This window comes from Sceloporus undulatus, chromosome 2 (assembly GCF_019175285.1).
Source record: "Sceloporus undulatus isolate JIND9_A2432 ecotype Alabama chromosome 2, SceUnd_v1.1, whole genome shotgun sequence".
In the NCBI taxonomy this organism is placed as follows: Eukaryota; Metazoa; Chordata; class Lepidosauria; order Squamata; family Phrynosomatidae; genus Sceloporus; species Sceloporus undulatus.
Genome location: NC_056523.1, coordinates 186516606 through 186535563, shown reverse-complemented (window position 1 = coordinate 186535563; position 18958 = coordinate 186516606). Strand labels below are relative to the sequence as shown.

General features: G+C 39.8%; 2 protein-coding genes across 3 annotated transcripts; both read left to right on the top strand.

Moving 5' to 3' along the window:
* The first annotated feature begins 282 nt into the window (after positions 1-282).
* On the top strand, positions 283-4292 carry LOC121920265 (lysozyme C, milk isozyme-like). The gene is made up of 4 exons (XM_042447381.1): positions 283-475; positions 1716-1877; positions 3369-3447; positions 3946-4292. The coding sequence occupies exons 1-4, from the start codon at positions 298-300 to the stop codon at positions 4004-4006; spliced, it is 480 nt and encodes a 159-aa protein (XP_042303315.1). The 5' UTR covers positions 283-297; the 3' UTR covers positions 4007-4292.
* Positions 4293-10276: 5984 nt separating this feature from the next.
* On the top strand, positions 10277-17337 carry LOC121923837 (lysozyme C, milk isozyme-like). 2 transcript variants are annotated; one of them, XM_042454682.1, is made up of 4 exons: positions 10277-10900; positions 13041-13199; positions 14413-14488; positions 16747-17337. In XM_042454682.1, the coding sequence occupies exons 1-4, from the start codon at positions 10765-10767 to the stop codon at positions 16904-16906; spliced, it is 531 nt and encodes a 176-aa protein (XP_042310616.1). In that variant the 5' UTR covers positions 10277-10764; the 3' UTR covers positions 16907-17337. The 2 variants fall into 2 exon arrangements, with proteins under 2 accessions (XP_042310616.1, XP_042310617.1); XM_042454683.1 differs by having other exon boundaries at positions 13022-13199.
* The last annotated feature ends 1621 nt before the right edge of the window (positions 17338-18958 follow it).

Sequence of the window (18958 nt, the reverse complement as noted above, 5' to 3'; positions counted from 1 at the left end):
AACTATTCATTATTAGTAATTGTTAATTTTTTGTTATTGTCCATTTTTGTTTGTCTTCTTATGTGGTTGATGATGGTAACTGAACAGTGGGGTTTTTCCTTCATTGCATTGTAAGTCACTTGTTTCCTCCTTTTTAAAAAAAAAAACTTTAGCACACGCTGTTGTCAACAATCCAGAATTGTGACACTTTCCCTTTTCTGAGACATTGCTACATTTTTTTTCTTTCACAATTAATGTTCTGTTTGCATTTCAACCCAAGGGAGTTGCCCGAAGGGTTGGCTATATAAGCCACTGGAGATGCGAAGGGATCTCTACATCATCCACCAGGGAGCTGCAGAGATGAAAGTGTTGGTCTTCACCCTCCTCTGCCTCTTCATTGCCATCAATGAAGCCAGAGTATTTAGTAGATGCGAACTGGCTGCACTGCTGAAACGCCATGGAATGGATGGCTACTATGGCTACAGCCTTGGCAATTGTAAGTTTGCTCTCCTTTCTCTCCATCATTACCTTTACAGTATATGGTTTTTTTGCTTTTGAAAAAATTTTTTGGGGAGGGGGGAGGATTTTCCCTTCTTGAGAAACAATCCACAGCCTAATGGCTCTCACACTTAGGGCCGCATCTGCACTGCAGAATCAATGCAATTTGATACAGCTTCAATTTCCATGGCTCAATGCTATGGAATTCTGGGATTTGTGGTTTTGTGTGCTCTGGTGCCACAACAAACTAAGAATCCCAAAATTTCATAGGATGGAAACTGAATAACTAAAGTTAGGATGTCTAAAATATATCACTAAATATAAAAAAAATAAGGAAATTAATAAACCACATTTATACAATTGAATAAAATCACTAGAAAAATACACAAGCAATTAAATTCGATAATGAAGAACCAAAGTCTTTAATGAAAGGGGAACATATGCAGTCTGATAAGTTGCAGAAGCTCTTCTTGAAACAGACACTTAAAGTAAAATCCTTGATAGGAAAGGAGTCAGTTGGCCTTTGTATGGTACCAAACCACCATCTGCCCACAGCCAAAAATGTTTTGATCAAAGTTTTCCCCAGTGACTGAGCTATTCTTACTTGGTTTGGGCTTCCTTGTCTTCAAAAAACAAGTCAAAACCTTGATAATGCTTATTTTCTAAAATTAACATCAATAACAATTAGTACTTACCACAAATAAAGTACTCTACAGATAGAATGAATTGTCTACAGAACCCCTTCTCTGTCATGGCTTTTTAAAGAACATGCAGAGACTGTTCTTAAATAGCAAAGTATAAATCACCTTACATCTGTTATAAATTACAGCCTCTCTACATAAGCCCTTAGTTCAGCAAAAATACTAAGTGCAAATTTAAAAACAAACGACAGATCTTTAGCAAACCATACGATGAACCCTATGACAGATTGACCATAATAATACAATGGTGCTAATGAATTATGTGGATATGTAAAACAATTATTGTATTTAAAAAATCAAACAATGGCCACAAAATATTTCTGGCATAGATGAGAAAGAGAGTAATTCTATAAATTCATAGTCTCTGGACCCGATATTGATCTTATTTTATCAAAGTGGACTTCAATAGGCATTTAAAAGAAAACTTTGTTCTGTTTCTCTGTAAAATTAAGGGGAAAGTTTGATTTAGCACAGAATTGCAAAACTGCTACTCCCTATCTTTGCCTTCATTCAAGCCTTTTTTAAATTTTCCCCCAGGGATCTGTATGGCTTACCATGAGAGCAGATACAATAGCAGGGCCGTGGGGCCACCTAACTGGGATGGAAGTCGTGACTATGGGATTTTTCAAATCAACAGCCGCTGGTGGTGCTCTAATGGACAGGGCAGAACTGCCAATGGTTGCAGTAGCTCCTGCAGTGGTAAGCAATGTGCTCTTGTGGGGTGAAGGCTTGTAACATTTCCCAAACAGTATGGGTGGATGATGTTTTGTTTTGTTTTAAATGTGAACCATTCTCCTGTTACTACCTTGCCCAAGCTGCTTACTTGTCCTTAGCAGAAAATAAATCCCCAGTGTTTTTCCAATGATAGAACAATCCATAATTTTGCCCTGTGTTTGTATTCACTGAAATGTCTCCTCCACACGCATAAAACCTAAATCCTACTCAAGCTACTGAAGCTTTGTGTTCGAGCAACGTTTGAAACAGCTCTCTCCAATCTGATGCATTTAAAAGAAATTTAGGACTTTTTGTTGTTGCTGTATGCCTTCAAGTCATTTCTTGCTTATGGAGACCCTATTACAGTGGATCCTTGTTATACGCTGGGGTTTGGTTCCAAGATCCACCGTGTATAACAAAATCCGTGTATGCTCAAGTCCCATTAAGTATTATAATGACATAGCAAAATGGTGTCCCTAATAAAAAATGGAACATCAAGGTAAATTTATACTTTTTTGGAACATTTTCAAACCGTGTATGCTTAAATCCGTGTATAAAATATCCGTGTATAAGAAGGGCCAACTGTACAAGCTTTTCTTGGTAAGATTTGTTGGGGCAGGGGGTGGATTGCCTTTGTCTTCCTTTGAAGCTGAGAGTGTGTGATTTGACTAAGGTCATCCAATGGATTTCCATGGCTGAACAGGGATTTGAACCCTGGTCTCCAGAGTTGTAGTCCAGTACTCAAACCTTCATACCACACTGGCTTATCCCATAATCCTTTACAATTGACCATTTCCCACCACAAAGATAACTTTTGAAGCAGCCGCAAAGATTGCCTCTTTGTGTGCTCTCACGTAACATGAGGTCTATGCACAAGGTGGCTGGAAATTTCCCAGAGATAAAATCAATGATAACTTACGTACTTGCCTACTTATTCTGATTTATATTATTTTGGCCTCAATCCAACATGGCTCATCATAGTGTATAGTTCAGCATATGGAGCTACTTCTATTACTGCTCCCCAGTCCTACAATAGATGTGGATAAAGCCCCACCTCCCACTTGGCCATTCTGCACCTGGTAGGGAATGGGAACATCCACAGTAGTGCCTGGCTATGTTCCCATAACCAGATGCAAAGAGATTACCTCAGCTGATGATTTCCTCTGGGCTCCTCTAGAGCTGCAATGGCTGAGGCTACGTTCATGCCTGGCTATGGACATGTAGCCAAACACCAGTGTGCTTCACAGCTACATTAAAGGCTTCAATAGGACTATGGTAAGTCTGGAAGTGAGTTTCTTGTAACTGCAGAGAGGTGACGTGAACGCCAACCTCCACAGTGACCACAAAAAAAACCATACCCATGTGTATGCATGTGTATGTTCCCAACAGAACACTGGCCATTAAATTAATTTATATATTTAATTTATTTTAATATTTTAATTTATTTTATTATAACATTTTCTGTTTTGGTGGCAGCTTTCACAAACGATGACATCACAGATGATATCAACTGTGCTAAGAGAATAGTTCGTGATCCCAACAGAATGAATGCCTGGTGAGTTCATCTGTTCATGATCATTTCTTGCCTCACATGCAGATTTTTTAAAATGGAGTATTTCATACTTTAGAATTCTGGATGAGGGATTGACTCAACTTGTAACTTGCAAGTTAACAATAGGGATTACATTGCTTCGTCTCAGTCAGGACACATCCAGCTTCTGACATTGTCAGCTAACAATGCTTCTCCTCTTACTTCTAGAAGCCTTGAAGGGGAAGTAAAGCTAGACTCTAGGCTTAAATGTCATTTTTTATTTTATTTTTTTTAAAAAAGGCTTTTTCTGAAAGGCTAGGTACTTAATGGCATCAGTGCTCATGGCCACATGTCTGATATCCTCCAGCCCATGCTGGAGGAATCTGATGCTCATTCCATTTTAGTTCTTCACCCTTCCAAAACCTGACACCTTACTGGGAAACTTGATGGAAGTATCAGAGCCCTCAAAGGCACACTGACCAACTTCCTCCATCCCTAAAATTTTCTCATTCTGTCTTTTAGGGTAGCATGGGTGAACAATTGCAAAGGAAGAGATCTCTCAAGCTGGACCCGTGGCTGTTGACTCTGAATGTGATGTTCCTAAATAATATCCAGCATTTATCTTGTGTTTCCTTGGAGGAAAGTGGCTCCTAATTTTCCCTGAACAATCAGCTTTCAGCTAATTCTTTTTATGCAAGTCTTTGTGTTTGGCAGCCTGCACAAAGGAGGAATTTCCTTGCTCTGCTTTTGAATGTGAAGAGATCAGAAATTAAACATGTCTGTGGGTGGGGAGGTGGGTGATTATCTTGTCTGATAATGTGGGTGCCTCTCTGCTCAAAATTCTTCAATAAACTGAATATCAATTCTCATATTTTGCTTGATGCATGACCGGGGGGGGGGGCAAGAAGAGGAGCACAATGCATTATGATTTCTCACTTCTGCAACTGCTCCTCATCTTTAGAAAACAGTTGGGCCACACCATGCCTGTGAAGCAGCCTCCAAAAACCAATCTGGGCATACGTTCACGATAGTTTCAGAAATAAAGGTACAGAAGAATGTTGGCCATTCATCACAAATGCACTGACACTGACAATGTCAATAAATGGCAGCATATATATGTCTTAAATGAATGAATCAATGAATTTACTTCTGTGAATTCATAGTTATATAGGACCCTCCCATTCATCCATCCAGATTTGTTGTCTTTCATAGAACTTTGAAGGAGTAATGTTCCGCTGAGGACACAAGTTTCCACATTAAGTGTGTTCCTGAATTTGACTCAGGCCCTTGGATAGTCAGGTGCTGGCAGTGGTCCAGAACATGTTTGTAAACCTCCATTTGATACTCAAAAGATCCTCAAGAAAACACAACACAGAGAAGGGATGGCAGTGCTACCCATTGGATGTATAGATTCACTGTTGTCAGCTGATTCAAAGCCGAATTTTGTTGATAATCCCTCCTACAGTAATCTTACTGAAGCATAGAGACCACAAGGGCCACCCAGTCCAACCCCGTGTCATGTAGGAAGACACAATCCAATCCCTCCCAACAGATGGTCATCCAGCCTCTGGTTAAAAGCCTCCAGTGAAGGAAACTTCACCACTCTGAGGCAGCATAGTCCACTGCCAAACAGCATTTACCATGAGGAAGTTCTTCCTAATGTTTAGGTGGACTCACTATTCTTGTAGTTTGAATCCATTGCTCCATGTCCCAGTCTCTACAATAGCAGAAAACAAGCTTGCTCCATCTTCAATGTGACCTCCCTTCTTATATTTAAACATGTCATCTCTTAACATCCTCTTCCTCAGGCGAAATCTATCCAGGGCTGAATTCGGGCCCCGTAAATTGCTTCAGTGACTTTTTTTTTCCAATTCCAAAGCTCCGATTTGGAAAAAATGGCCACCAAAGCAACTTATGAGCCTGAATTCAGCCCTGGAGGCAACTAGAAGCTGTTTTGACAGAAAAGGCTCTGTGATAAAATTAGCCTAACTTCCAAATTTGAGCCAAATTCAGAAGAGGTAAATCAGGCGCCGGAGATGGTGTGATAATCTCCTGGAAGCTGGCTGTTAATGTTGGTTTGTAATAAAGTAGCCAGTCTAGGACTTCAGCGTATGTTTTTCACAGGGGGTATTTTCAATGGGCACGTGCATCCCTGTCTCTTCTACATTCATGGGTTTTCTAGATTTGGTTGCAGGATCGGTCCCTTTCAGGCATTCTCCACATTTATGCAAAAATGGAAAGAAAGAATGCAATTGGCAGCCCTGCTGCTCCTGCACGTGCCTATCCCCTTGTAAAGATGTTAGCAATAGCAATAGCAGCTTCATTTATATACTACTTCATACCACTTAAGCAGTCTCTAAGCAGTTTACAACTGTAAGCTATTTGCTCCCAACAAGCTGGGTACTCATTTTAGCGACCTCAGAAGGATGTTGAAGGTTGAAACAGGAGGTCTTTCTCATGAAGCCTTCTCACACAATCTCAAATTAGGGTAAAATTCAAAGACAGATCTTCATTTGGAAAATCATTCTGCATATGAATCTTGAAGCACCATTGAGACTAATTGAAAGAGAGAAGTTGATAGCAGGAGCTTTCACAGACCTGAGTCTATTCCGAGGAAGGAGCCTCAAGTCTATGAAAGCTAATGCTACCGACTTCTTTCTTTCAGTCTCAGTGCTACAAGATCACTTTACAATCTCAAATTAAAGAGCTGGAAGGAATCATTAAAGCCATCTAGTCCAATTTCCAGTCCAGTGAAGAACCCATAATGACAGATGTAACTGACAGCATATCCAGCAGGTGGCTATACAAGCTTTGTTTACAGATTTCTTTTGAAGGAGAATTCACTTCCTTCCACAGCCAGTTGGATGATGGCGTGTCCCAAATTGCATAGGGAGCTGCAGCAGAATAAAGATTACCCTCTCTTCAGAATGTTCCCCTTCAGTTTGGTTGGCTATAACCAAAACTGATGTACCAATAGATCTGGGACTCGCCAACTCCCCTTCCCTCTCACATTTAAAAAAATATTCAAATTCAGCTCAGGTTTAGCATGGCTTTGTTGCTAGAAAACACTAGTCTACATCATATGTTGGGTAGCTGGGCAAGGAAGGTGTTTGCAATGATGATATCCGTTCTGTTGTCAGATAATCAAACCTCTCCTGCGCTTCACTGGAGGAAGAGGAGGCTGTCTATCCAAGTTCCTGCCTTCTTCAGAAATGTCCACCTGAGGGCTCCTGACCTCCACAAACAGATCTGATCTAGGCAAGGTTTGGTGCAGAAGCAACTTTATAAAATAGATGTGTATCAGATAACCCAGGTTTAAATTTATGACAAACTACAGATTAAGGAGCGAATAATACTTTATACACTCACAAGGCACTATTTATTTATGGGTTGTCAGATTTTATTTTTTGAAAACCCAGTATCTCATCGCTCCTGATACAGAAATGTAGACTTGCCTTTGTATTATCTCAGCCTGCCAATTGAATTATGTCACGTCTTTCTCAAATGGTCAACTTCTTCAACACCATCTCCAACTCTAACTTGATATTAAATAGGTTGATAATAGCTTGATACCAAATTTAATTCACTCTGATTAGCCGGTATTAATTCAAGTTATTATGCAAGTAATCTGAGAACCACACAAAAAAAATAGTTATCTTCAGGAGACAAAAAGTATTAGGAAAATTCTATTGCTTCAGTTTTCTCCTGATATCCCACTAAAGTTCATCTTCCAAAATTTCAAGATCCAATGTTATGCATGTTTTGCAAAAACTCCCAATCACAATTGCATGAGAATAAGTCACCTTGCCTTGTAAATCAGGGTTTCTCATCTATTGTCTCTCCTTTTTACTTTTTTTAAATATGTTTATCAAACACACACACACACACACACATATACACCAGAAAAAAGACAAGAAAAAAGACAAACAGTAACATTACGACAAATCAAAAATTATATATCACATACTGTATTCTCTAGCCTTTAACTTTGAACTTGATACATAATCTCTAAATATTTAAACATCTAAATAATTAACCATAGATTTAAATAATTAAACCTATTTTAACTCCACTGATGGTCTAACCTCACTTCCATTCTACTTTCTCCCCCCTCCCACCTTTGCTCTTTCTTCATGTTTCCAATTTCAATTTAGTGGCATCACTAGGATTAGTGTCACCCAGTGTGGCAACTCATAGTGTCACACCCCCCTCCACTGGCCTCCTTCCATTTCACACCATATAGAATCCTTAGTGATTCTTTTTTGCACTAATGTTACTCATAAAGTGTAATTCCCATTTATCACTAAATGTAATACGCATAGTTGTGACATAAACAACTAGCAAAATTAAAATTATACCTTCAAATTACAATATCATACACACATCCTAAATACAGTTACATATATATAGTGAATATTGGGTTGAAATGTAATGTTTAAAATATTTTTTTAAAAAATAAAAATTTCAATATTTATTTTTTTAAATTAAACATTTTGAAATTTGAAATTTTAATTTTAAAAAATTCTGCAGTCTTTCCTTTCTGCTGCAACTGAGCTTCACCACCACCACCCACTCCCACCATTTCTTAATGGCCTCTGGGTGGGAGGATATGCAAAAGAGGATTAGGAGCCCAAGGTTGCGAGTTCAAGACCAGCAAAAGGGCCCAAGCTCGACTCAGGCTTGCATCCTTCCGAGGAGGGAGCTAAAATGAGTACCCAGACTGTTGGGGGCAAATTAGCTTACTTGCTGTTCACTGCTATGATCTTTGGAATAGCAGTATATAAATAAAACAAATTAATTATTAATTGGTGATCATTGGCTGCTGGGAAAGCCCCTGCCCCTGGGTGATTTCTCATTTGCATTTGCTGAGTGCTGATTTTGCTATTTTGCAGGACTGGTAGCCAAACTTTGGTAGCCAATATACAGATTAACATGGGAATCCCTCCTCTTTACACAGGGTCACGTAGTGTGTGTGTGTGTGTGTGTGTGTATATATATATACACACACACACACACATGCACATGCCCACTCTTTTCTAGGTCAGCATTCTCAGATACCAGCCACAGATGCTGGCAAAACATCAGGAATAAACTTTTCTAGAACATGGCCACCTTGTTGTGGCCTTTGTGTGCTGCACCCATAACCCTTGTTGGGACCTAGGGAAATGACGTGCAGTGTCCACCATAACCACCTGCAGAGTTCAACTACGTTGACAGGACGCCAAGAAGAAGGAATCTGTGAAGATGTCTTCAACTAATAATGACTCTTACAAGTCTTCACTCTAAACGAGGGCTTTAATCTTCCTTTGCAGTATTTACAACATAGATATACACAGTGTATTGGACATCCATCTCTAATATACACTATTTACACCAGCCAACAATAACACAACCTCTGAGGCAGCCACATTAACACACAACCATCTCACTGCCTCTCAGTAACAGACTCAGCCCACTCGCAGGCACCAACTGTCTCTCAGTGACAGTTGAGAACTGACAGTTGACAGCTGCATCAACATTCTGATGATGCCCTGTTTGAATGCTGACGCATTAGCTGCCACTGGAGCTCCAAATTATCTGCACAACAGCTCCCCCTAGTGGCCACATCAATGTCATTTCCTTACACACATTGCCCGAAAAACCCACAAAAAATTATGGATGCCATCTATGAAAGCCTTCAACTTTACAATCAAGGCTCTATTGCTATGGTCATAAATGCCCCCACAAACCACCTTAACAGCCAGAAGCCACATCTAGCAAAGAGTCTGTTTAACTGCCGACTGGGGCACAAGAAGGAGGATGTGTCCTGCCAGTATGTAAGGCTGTGACAATAAAAAGCAGCATTCTTGTTGCAATTCCTCATTGTAGATTCAGTCGCTGGTAGGAGGGGGCTGGAAATCTTGTCATTCATGCACCCTGATCAATAGCTGAACAGACCTCCTTCATTCTATGCAGTTGCTAGCAGTTAAGGTGGGGTTTTTTTTGGGGGGGGGGGGGGCAGATGTTGCCTAGATTTCACTAAGGTAGTTATGAATGTGTAACCTATGGTCAGAATACCCCAAGCTGCTCCCAAAGCCTGAATTTCTCCTGTTATCTGTGCATAACATAGCAACGCTGGACAGCTATTTACACAGTGTCTCACTGTACCACCTGCTACTGCCAATGTTGCCACTACTGGCATAAATCACTCCCCCTGAGGTCAGAAACAAGGTGTCCATCCTTGTGATCACTGCTGGCCACATCACTGTAACCTTGGAGGCAGTTGAATTAGGGCTTTCGCCCTGCATCATAAAGACAGGAGAATGCAAGGGTGGGGGAAACCAGTTCAATTGGACCATGTAGATATGTCCCTAGAGTTATGCAGCCTTGCATTTTCATGATCCCTACATATTCATTATTTGAGGAAACACATAGACATTGTGAAATTCCCCAGCCCTCAATTACCAGGCAGCAGCCACTGTGAGTGAACAGGGCTCTGTTCCCCTATCGATCAAGAAGCAGCAGAGCCATGTTTCCACCACTCTCCCACAAATGAACTTCAGTGCAAGGGAGAACTTCAACTGAGACCTTGTTTTTGAATGTCACACCAGAGATTGCTCACAGGATCAGGATATAAATGTCCCAAGATCAGATATAAATAATGCAGTTTGACACCATGTCCCATTTTTCTGTGTTTTTAACTGTATTGTTCTTTTAATGTTGTGAGTCTCTCTGGGTCCCAGTTCTGGGAAAAGAGAAGGATACAAATAAATATAACAACAACAACTGCCATGGCTCAAGGCTGAAGAATTCTCAGATTTGTAGTTTAGGTATTCTGTAGAATGAATCCATGGCAGTTAAAGTGGTATCAAACTGAATTAATTCTGCAGTGCAGATGAGAACTGAGTAGTCAATGTACGATACAGTGTGCAATATAGGTAACAGTCTTCATAGGTCTTCTTAATAACATGTAATTGGTGGTCAACATGCTTTGTCACAAACCACTCTTTCTGCAATGAAACCTACACATGCTCTGAATTCTAAGATTCTGCTCACCTTGGTATACAGAAGATTAATGCATTAAGTTAAATGGATTTTATTTGATTTCCACCTTGGTGTGTAATTGTTACCTTTCCCCGCCCTCTTCTCTTTGCAAAACTTTTTTATTTTTATTTTTAAACTTTCCTCTTAAGAGCTGCCTAGAGTCCCTGGAAAATTGCCACTCCACTGGTACAGTGACGAACCAACATCCAAGGGTTCATTATACTTTCAGAGTGAATGGGCAGCCTACAAGTCAGAGCCGAGGGCTTTATAGCCCTGGAATAGTCTGGAGGACACACTGCTCTTCTGAGATAAGCTGCAATGAAGTCACTTCATCTCGCTTTTTTCCTCCTGTTCCTAAAAGCAAAGACAGCAAAGAAGTTTGAGTTGTGTGAATTGTATTACAAACTGAGGGTCCTTGGACTGGATGGCTATCATGGTTATGAAGCAAAAGAATGTGAGTTCTGTTTTTTGGGGGTTCACAAAGCCTTCTATGTTCTTATGATTGATTTAGATCCATTTTGCAGCAGGGGGGGTGGTACTGAAAGAGGAATTCTTCTATTTCTATTTTCTGGATTGTGTTTGTTTGTGTGTTTTGTCATTGTTATGTGCTTCAAGTAGCAACCTCATCACAGATTTTTCTTTTCTTTTCTTAAATATACACAAAATAAGAAAAAGAAAAGCAGAAAATAAGACAGGAAATGAATAAAATCTGCAATAACAAAGACAAAACATATTTCATAGTCAGTACAGTGCCAGTAGAAATCCAGCATGGATAAGACTCTGGGGGACTGGAGTTGGAATCCCAGTTTGGCTATGGAAACCCACTGGGCAACTATGGGCAAGTTATACACTCTCAGACCCAGAAAAAGATAATGGCAAAACGCTTGCCAAGAAAATTCTTTAATCGGTTTACCTTAGGGTTGCCATATGTCAGAAATGTCTTGAAGGCAAACAACAATAACATAGTGCCACACTGTGTATTAAGAGGAAAAAAGTAGATTCAAGTATCATTACCATTAGCGCTAAAAGGTACAAGTAACAAGGGTGACCAGGTGTCATAACTGCAAAGGAGGTCAAAGCACTGTAAAACATAGCACATTCAAGAAGAATGTAGAACATTACAACATAAAAGCTCAAAACACTTATGTATATGTACATTCATACTTCTTAGTCATGCTCAAACTGGAGGACATTTTGAAATTCCTCCTGGACAGAAAGTTGAAATGTATGTAGGACATGTCCTGGAAAAGGAAGACCTCCAGTCACCCTGGGTTATATATATTACATTTATGTTTTAGAAAACACTTTAAAATTGTTAGAAATGTGGGTCAGTATTGTGTTTCCATGAAGTATAATTAACCAAATCACCTGTCCTAACCTAACCCATGCCTAAACATGACAAAAGCATAATTCATCTATGCTGCATTTGCTTGCAGAATGGTTCTCCTTCTCCCCATGCAGCTGATGCCCAGTAAAGTAGGTTTGGATAGGTGATATGATTGTGTCTATGCCAATCATGAATATAGAACAGTTACAAATAAATGACTTAGGGCATGTCTACATGGGCCATTTACATTGGCTCCCCCCTGCCCTTCTGTCCAATGCAAACCAATACCCCCAGGCTGCGATCAGGCAAACTGGGTGCCAGTCTAGTGGTTCCAGTTGATCCTAGCTCAAAGGGGCCTTAGTGTGGGTCAAAAAGACCCACTATTTGCTGTGGAGTTTCTAGGAAACTCTGTTGCAACACCTAGCAGACCAGATGGCCCTACATGCCCCTTACCTTCATCTGCTGTCACGTCTACTGAGAAGATCCTTGCTGTGGCCTCTGACGTGGAAAGGGGCCCCTGGCCATGTAGCCAGGCACCACATTTCTACATCAGAGGCTGTGATGGGGGTCTTCACAGAAGAGGCAATGGTGAAAGAAGATAAGGGGTGCATAGTGGTAATGGGTCCATGGTGCAGTGGCAAGCAGGTTGGCAGGCATGTAAGGATCCACCTATCCCTGCGCTGGCCCAGGGCATTGATTTGGATCAGGACCTGGGTCAGGATAGCCCAAGTTTGACCTTTGCTATCCTGGCCCATCTGCTCAGCCCCTACATTTCAATTTGCTGTAGGGTAAAATTGGGGACAATTATTGTCAGTGTTTCATTGTTGTCAAAATGAAGCATGACTAAACCTGGAGCTCAAATTTAAGTGGTTGTTTTAAAAGCACCACTTTCCCCATGTCTTTCAGTCTTATTACAGTATATGGCAAAAAAAAAGAAAAAAGAGGTACAGTACTGAGAGAGAAGTGGCTTTCTCCTTGCCTCTCTGCATGCTGTCATAGCACTTCCATCCTCCTTCTGGAGGGAGATGATAGTTAAAACATGCCTTTTGCCAGGGAGACAAAGGACACACTTTTACAACCATCTGCCTTGGGGAAAGAACAGATATGCTTTAACAGCATGTAGAGAACCAAGGAGAAAGCCGCTTCTCTCTCAGTGCCTCTTGGCTTTCTTTTGTCATAAGATAAGACTCTTTGTTTTGGAATGGATGTTAAGAAAGAGAAAACAATTTCCATTTCTAATTTTCATAGTCTGCTGCTTCCCCACCAGTGGTTTGTTTGGCTCAGTTCCCAGCTGATGCTAACACTCAGTATTATGCTGTTGATCATCGTGATGTTCCTTACTATGGAATATTCCAGCTGAGTGGCCATGAATGGTGTAATAACGGGAGGCATACCACAAAGAACAAATGCAAAACTTCCTGTAACAGTAAGTGACCTCTTCTTTCTATCTTTGCTTTCTGGCACTCAAGGAAAGTTGCTAATTTCTAAAGGGAGATGTGCCAATGTGTAAGATTACCTTTCAGCCACACGCGGAGGCTATCAGACTGTTATCCACAATAACAGTTAAGAGAGGTCTGATTTGCTTTCTCAATTGTGGTACAGAAAACATTAATGTAATTGCTGAAGTTTGTCCTTAGCCCTTCTTTATTTTTATTTTGCATATATCAGGCTTGATGTCCAAGATAGGATGCCGGACAGACTCTTAGACAGCTTTAGCCCAGTCAATTTAGACAAACAATCCCCTATGAAGAACATCGCAAGATTCTACCTCACAGGCATAAGATGTAGCCACACTGAAGAAATAAAGCAGTTTGACACCACTTTAACTGTCATGGCTTCATACTGTGGAACCCTGGGAGTTGAGATTTGGTGATATATTCAGCCTAGTCTGTTAGAGAGCTCTGGTGCCTCATCAAAGTACAAATCCCAGGATTATGTAGGTTAGAGTTATAAATGTGTGAGGCTAGCTTACACATTTATCAATGATCCACAGGATTCCAGTCATCGTCTTGAGTAAAAAGCTGATTTTTATGTCTCTGTGCATCCGTGAGTTGCTTCTCTCTAGCCTAGAAGACATATTCACTATTACAGAGTGGCCAAATCCACCTTTACCTGGCATGTACATGAGAAGGAACAGAACAAAAAACTGGAAAGCATGTATTCACAGTGGAAGAATTAAAAAAAAAAAACCAAAGTACCATGTGCTATACAATAGTCAAAACCTTTTATTTCTTTACATCCTTCCTTCTAACTTTATTTATTTATTTATTTATTTATTTAACATGCAAAGGTTCACTTCTATAGAGAGTATGGACTGCAATTCTAGGCATTTCTAAGAATTGCCCCAAAAGAAGGCCAACTGGCGATAAGGCCAAAACACTTGGAGCTTTTTAAGGAACAAAGGTTTTTGATCATTGTATAGCTGTGGAACTTTATCTCTTTTCATTCTTCCAACATACATGAGAAGGCAAAGTAGGGTGAGAGTTTCTCCCTAGGAGCTTATGGCATTTTCTAAGTCTAAGCAAACTGTTCTCTTCAACATGGGTCTACCTCATTTAGGACTTATAGTGGCTTTCTGACTTTTTCTCTACATCAGGATCTGTTCTTAGATATGTTTTCTTCATTCCTCTCTTTCACAGATTTCCTAGATGATGATATCAGAGATGATGCCCAGTGTCTTAAGAAAGCTCTCATAGAGCATGGCTTAAAATACTGGTGAGTGCCAACAGCTTCACTGCTCTTTAAAATGAGTATCTCAGAATATTATTTAATTGAGTAAAAGTGGAAACTGATTAAAGCATCCATTTTTTTCCCTGAAAGGCAATGTAAGAGACTATCCACAACAAATTATATCAGCTTTTTCAGGTTTTTGTTGTTTCCCTTTAAATTTATTTTATATATTGCACACCAGCCTTCCCACAGATTTGATTCAGCCCATTCTGGTATGAAAAAGGATGAGACAAGAAGACTGAGGTACCTAGGAATTTTTTCCCCACAAAATTGGAACAATTCAAATGTGTGGGATAGTCAAACTGGCTGATTTGAAGACACAGCAATTTTCTTTCTCTTTATTGTTTCATCAGGATTTACCAAAAGTTGCAAACTTTGAATGGGAGTGAAAATAAAACAGATAGATTTGCCTAACCATATCTGAAGATTAAAAATCCAATTTAAAAAAACAAACAAAAATATGGCCTACTTAGCACTCAAAACAATCTGGAATAAAACACAGATCAGGTAGTGAGGTAAACAGATGCAATGGCAGTAAAATTCAACAGAGAGAGATTGAGAGAGAGAAAAATTATTATCTAATCATAACAGGCCCGAAGCAAAATAATGTTTCCAAGAGACACAACAAAAATTTCAAACTCTTAGCAGATAAAGAAACAGAAAAGCAACTAAAGCCTGGAACAAATCTAGGGACTTTATCACATGGGGAAAACTGGGAGTTTAAACATTGATTATCCCATGAAAATCATGTAATCTCTATTAGCATTTTCACACAATGTTATGATTAAATTGCTATTATACCAGGAATAAACAGGCAATAAACAACAACAAATCATTCACGGGGAAATCCTGTGAATGATATTTTGCTGTTCATTGCCTATTAATGCCCAGGATAATGGCAATTAAATTGCAACATGTATGAAAATGTTAATGGTGATTTCACAATTTTCACAGGATAATCAATGTTTAGATCCCCCTATTTTCCCCATGTGATAAAGTCCTAGGAGGTGTAAGATAGCTCCTGATGTTTGTGGCAGTAGATTCCGCATGTTTCCTGTTCTGTTTCTCATATTGCAGTATACCTTTAACCGTATAACCTTTGAACTTAAGGTGATGAATTTGACATAATGATAACAAGATTTTACCTCTTTATTCAATTGCTCTGTCCACCGCCTAAGAGAGGCCTCAAGCTAGATGGTTTCCCTTCCATCGTTAAAGGTTTATATGAAAGGCTAATCTCTCTGATTTGTAATTAAAAAGGTGAAGGGGGGGTGAGTAATTTCAAACTAGGATTGAAAAAAGTCAATCAAGAGTCTGGGCTGAAGAACTAGATAAAGGTAGGGGAAAAAATTGTGGAGGTGGCTTTTCATTCTTTTTAGCTGCAATTTACTTTGGGCTGTACTTTGACCCATCAACCAAGACTTCCAATGCATGCTATAAAATTGAGAGAGTTGCACCCTCCTGACCACAGCCGAGTGTGATAACACTCGCTTTTAAAATTAAATGTGACTTTATCCCATTGGGGATAAGTCAGTTTAAATAGAATGCAATAATCTCCATGGATAAACATGCTTTGTTTTCAAAGACATGGTCATGCTTGCCTGGAAAATCAACATGCAACGGCATCTTGTAGCACCTTTGAGATTAACTGAAAGAAAAAAACTGTTAGCATAAACTTTCGTAGACTAGAATCTACTTTCTCAGATGCTTTCTGTAGTCTACAAAAGTCTCAAAGGTACTACAAGATCCCTTTATATGCTCTGTTTTATTTTTCTAGCCTCAGTGTCTCATTCCTTTACAGGCAAGCATTGGAAACTGACTTGGAGAGGGGATTCTTCCAAAATTGTATCATCTGATTTCAGCCCTCCTCCTCCAATTAGTCATTTGCATATCACCATCTCATATTTTCAAACTGGAAGTGATGCACTTGGGAATTCTCTATTATTCCATTTTTAATAACTCTAAATTGTTTGCTAGTCACTATGCCAGCAAAGTTTCCCAGCACTCTGTTTCCCCCATTGATTTCTGCCTGCCAACTGCCTGCCCCACCTGCACATTACCAGGTTAAGGGTGAACATTGGTCACTACCCAAGAGATGCAGACTTGATGTAATTGTACATATGATGTTATGAAGATTTACCACAGTTCAGAAACATACCTGCACATCTATTTAAAAAACCTATGTGTAAAACTTTTGGCATACAAATACCTAATTCATTATTATTATTTTTCTGTACCCTTAGGAAACATTACAGGAAAAACTGCACCTATGCAGCTCTCAGGTTATATTCTTTCCACTGCAGTTATTACTTCGAAAATGATAACTGGTACAAAAAATTGCTATCCAAAGGCAAAGGAAGAAGGAACTCCTTAACCGTACATATACATTTTCCTAGGAATTAGCAAATGAGTGTTCATTTGCATTCTTATGTGCTTCAAAATGCTTCCCAAAGATGAATGCATCACACATGACTCTTTCAAAGATAAATGGATTCCTTTATTAATTACATCAACAATGTATCAGAATATAATCAAAATTTTCAACATCTCATCCAAGATCCTAGTTAAGTGCATTAATATGTAGTCAGGTTGATATGAACTGAAATGAAAGCTGAATGGATGGACTTATTGTTGCATTTTGATTGAGTTGGATTTTTTTTTAATTAAAAAAAACTCTTCCAAAATGTAATAAGCACAGTCCACCCTCAGTATCCACAGACATGCCATCCACGGATTCAAGCTTCCGTGGACAGCAAGCCTGCAATGAGGCAGCGGCAGGGGAGAAGGAAGAGGCAGGAGGAGGAAGAAGCAGGAGGAGGAAGAAGAAACAGGAAGAGGAGGAGGAAGAGGAGGAGGTGGAGGAAGAGGACGAGGAAGAGGAGGAGAGGAGGGGAAGAAACAAAAGGAGGAGGAGGAGGAAATGGGAGGAGGAGGAGGAGGAGGAAGAAACGGTAGGAGGAGGGGAGGAAGAATAAAGGGGAAGAAGTGGAGGAGGAAGAGGTAGGAGGAAGGGGAAGAAATAAGAGGAAGAGGAGGAGGAAGAGGAGGAGGAGGGGAAAGAAGCAGGAGGAGGAAAAGCCATGAGGAAGAGAAAGAGGAGGAGGAGGAGGAAGCAGCAGTTGTGGAGGAGTAGGACGCCTGCCTGCCACCGGTGAGAGCCGGAAGGAAGGAAGGAAGAAAGGAAGGAAGGAAGGAAGGGACCCATTGTGCCCAGTGGTGGCACAGCCTTGTGGCCGCACCTCCACTGCGGACAATGCAGACTTCTGATCCACAATCTCTTTTGGCATTCGCAGGCGTGGAGGGTGAGTCCAGAACGGATCCCCTACAGATACTGAGGGCTGACTGTATAGATTAGCAGTTTCATGCTAGATTACTTCTCTTGCTTTCCCCAACTGGATCCTTTGTGCTATAAATGTCTATTTGCTAACGCACTGTGGCCAGTCTCCCAAAGAAAGAAGATTCCATTATTTCTAGTATTTTGATACTAAATTCATCATCATCTATAAAGAAACCTAATGTACATTGACTGAACCAATATACAAACTGCCATTTTCCTTTATTTTCCCCACATCTCTGAATTTCTGCAAGTCACAAAATGCCCACAAAAAAGGAATATTTGTACACATTTCTACTGAGATAGAATTTTTGTCAAATATACATTTTATAATGCTAATGTGTGCTGTTTGTGTCTGCTTCTGTTGTTGTAAGTTTATGGATACAAAAATGTAGGTGAAATGGCACACGGAAGAATAAATTCATATGGAAATCTGTATGGATTTCAGGCTGATCTCTGAAATCCAAATTCACAAACTGATGTTGGAATGGAACAGAATGAAGATGTGTCTCAGAAAGGTTAAAAAGCCATATGGAATGTTTAAAAGTTGTAGACATGAGATTATTTGTTCATTTCTCTCCCTGTTTTGGGAGATTATCACACCAGGAAAACTGATGGGAACATGAATAAAGAGGAATTCGATGGCCACTTTTTATTCACAGGAAAGTCCCACAAATAAAAAGTGGTTGTAGAATTCTTTTTTATTTACCCAATGATGATGAGATTATGGCGACACTAGTGCAGTAGTAATAGTGGCATGTCCTGTCAATTTTTCCAGTGTGATAATCTCCTTGGATAGCCTATTGGGGTGACTTGATTGACAGTATACTGAGAGGTCCAGAAAAATTAGAAAGGTAACATTTTCTTTGGCCTCTTGGACATGTCATCCATCAGTATGATCAATGATTATAACACTATGATTTTACTTTAAATGCCATGGTTACATCTTCTGGAATCCTCGGGTTTGTAGCATAGAGAGGCATTAGAGCTTCCTGACTGAAAATTCTAAATGCCATAAAGTAGAACCATGGCAGTTAAAGTGGAATCATAGTGTTATAATTATGTAGTGTGAATGGGCCCAAGAAAAATAGCTCAAAGGGTTTCCAGGTAATTTCAGCTAT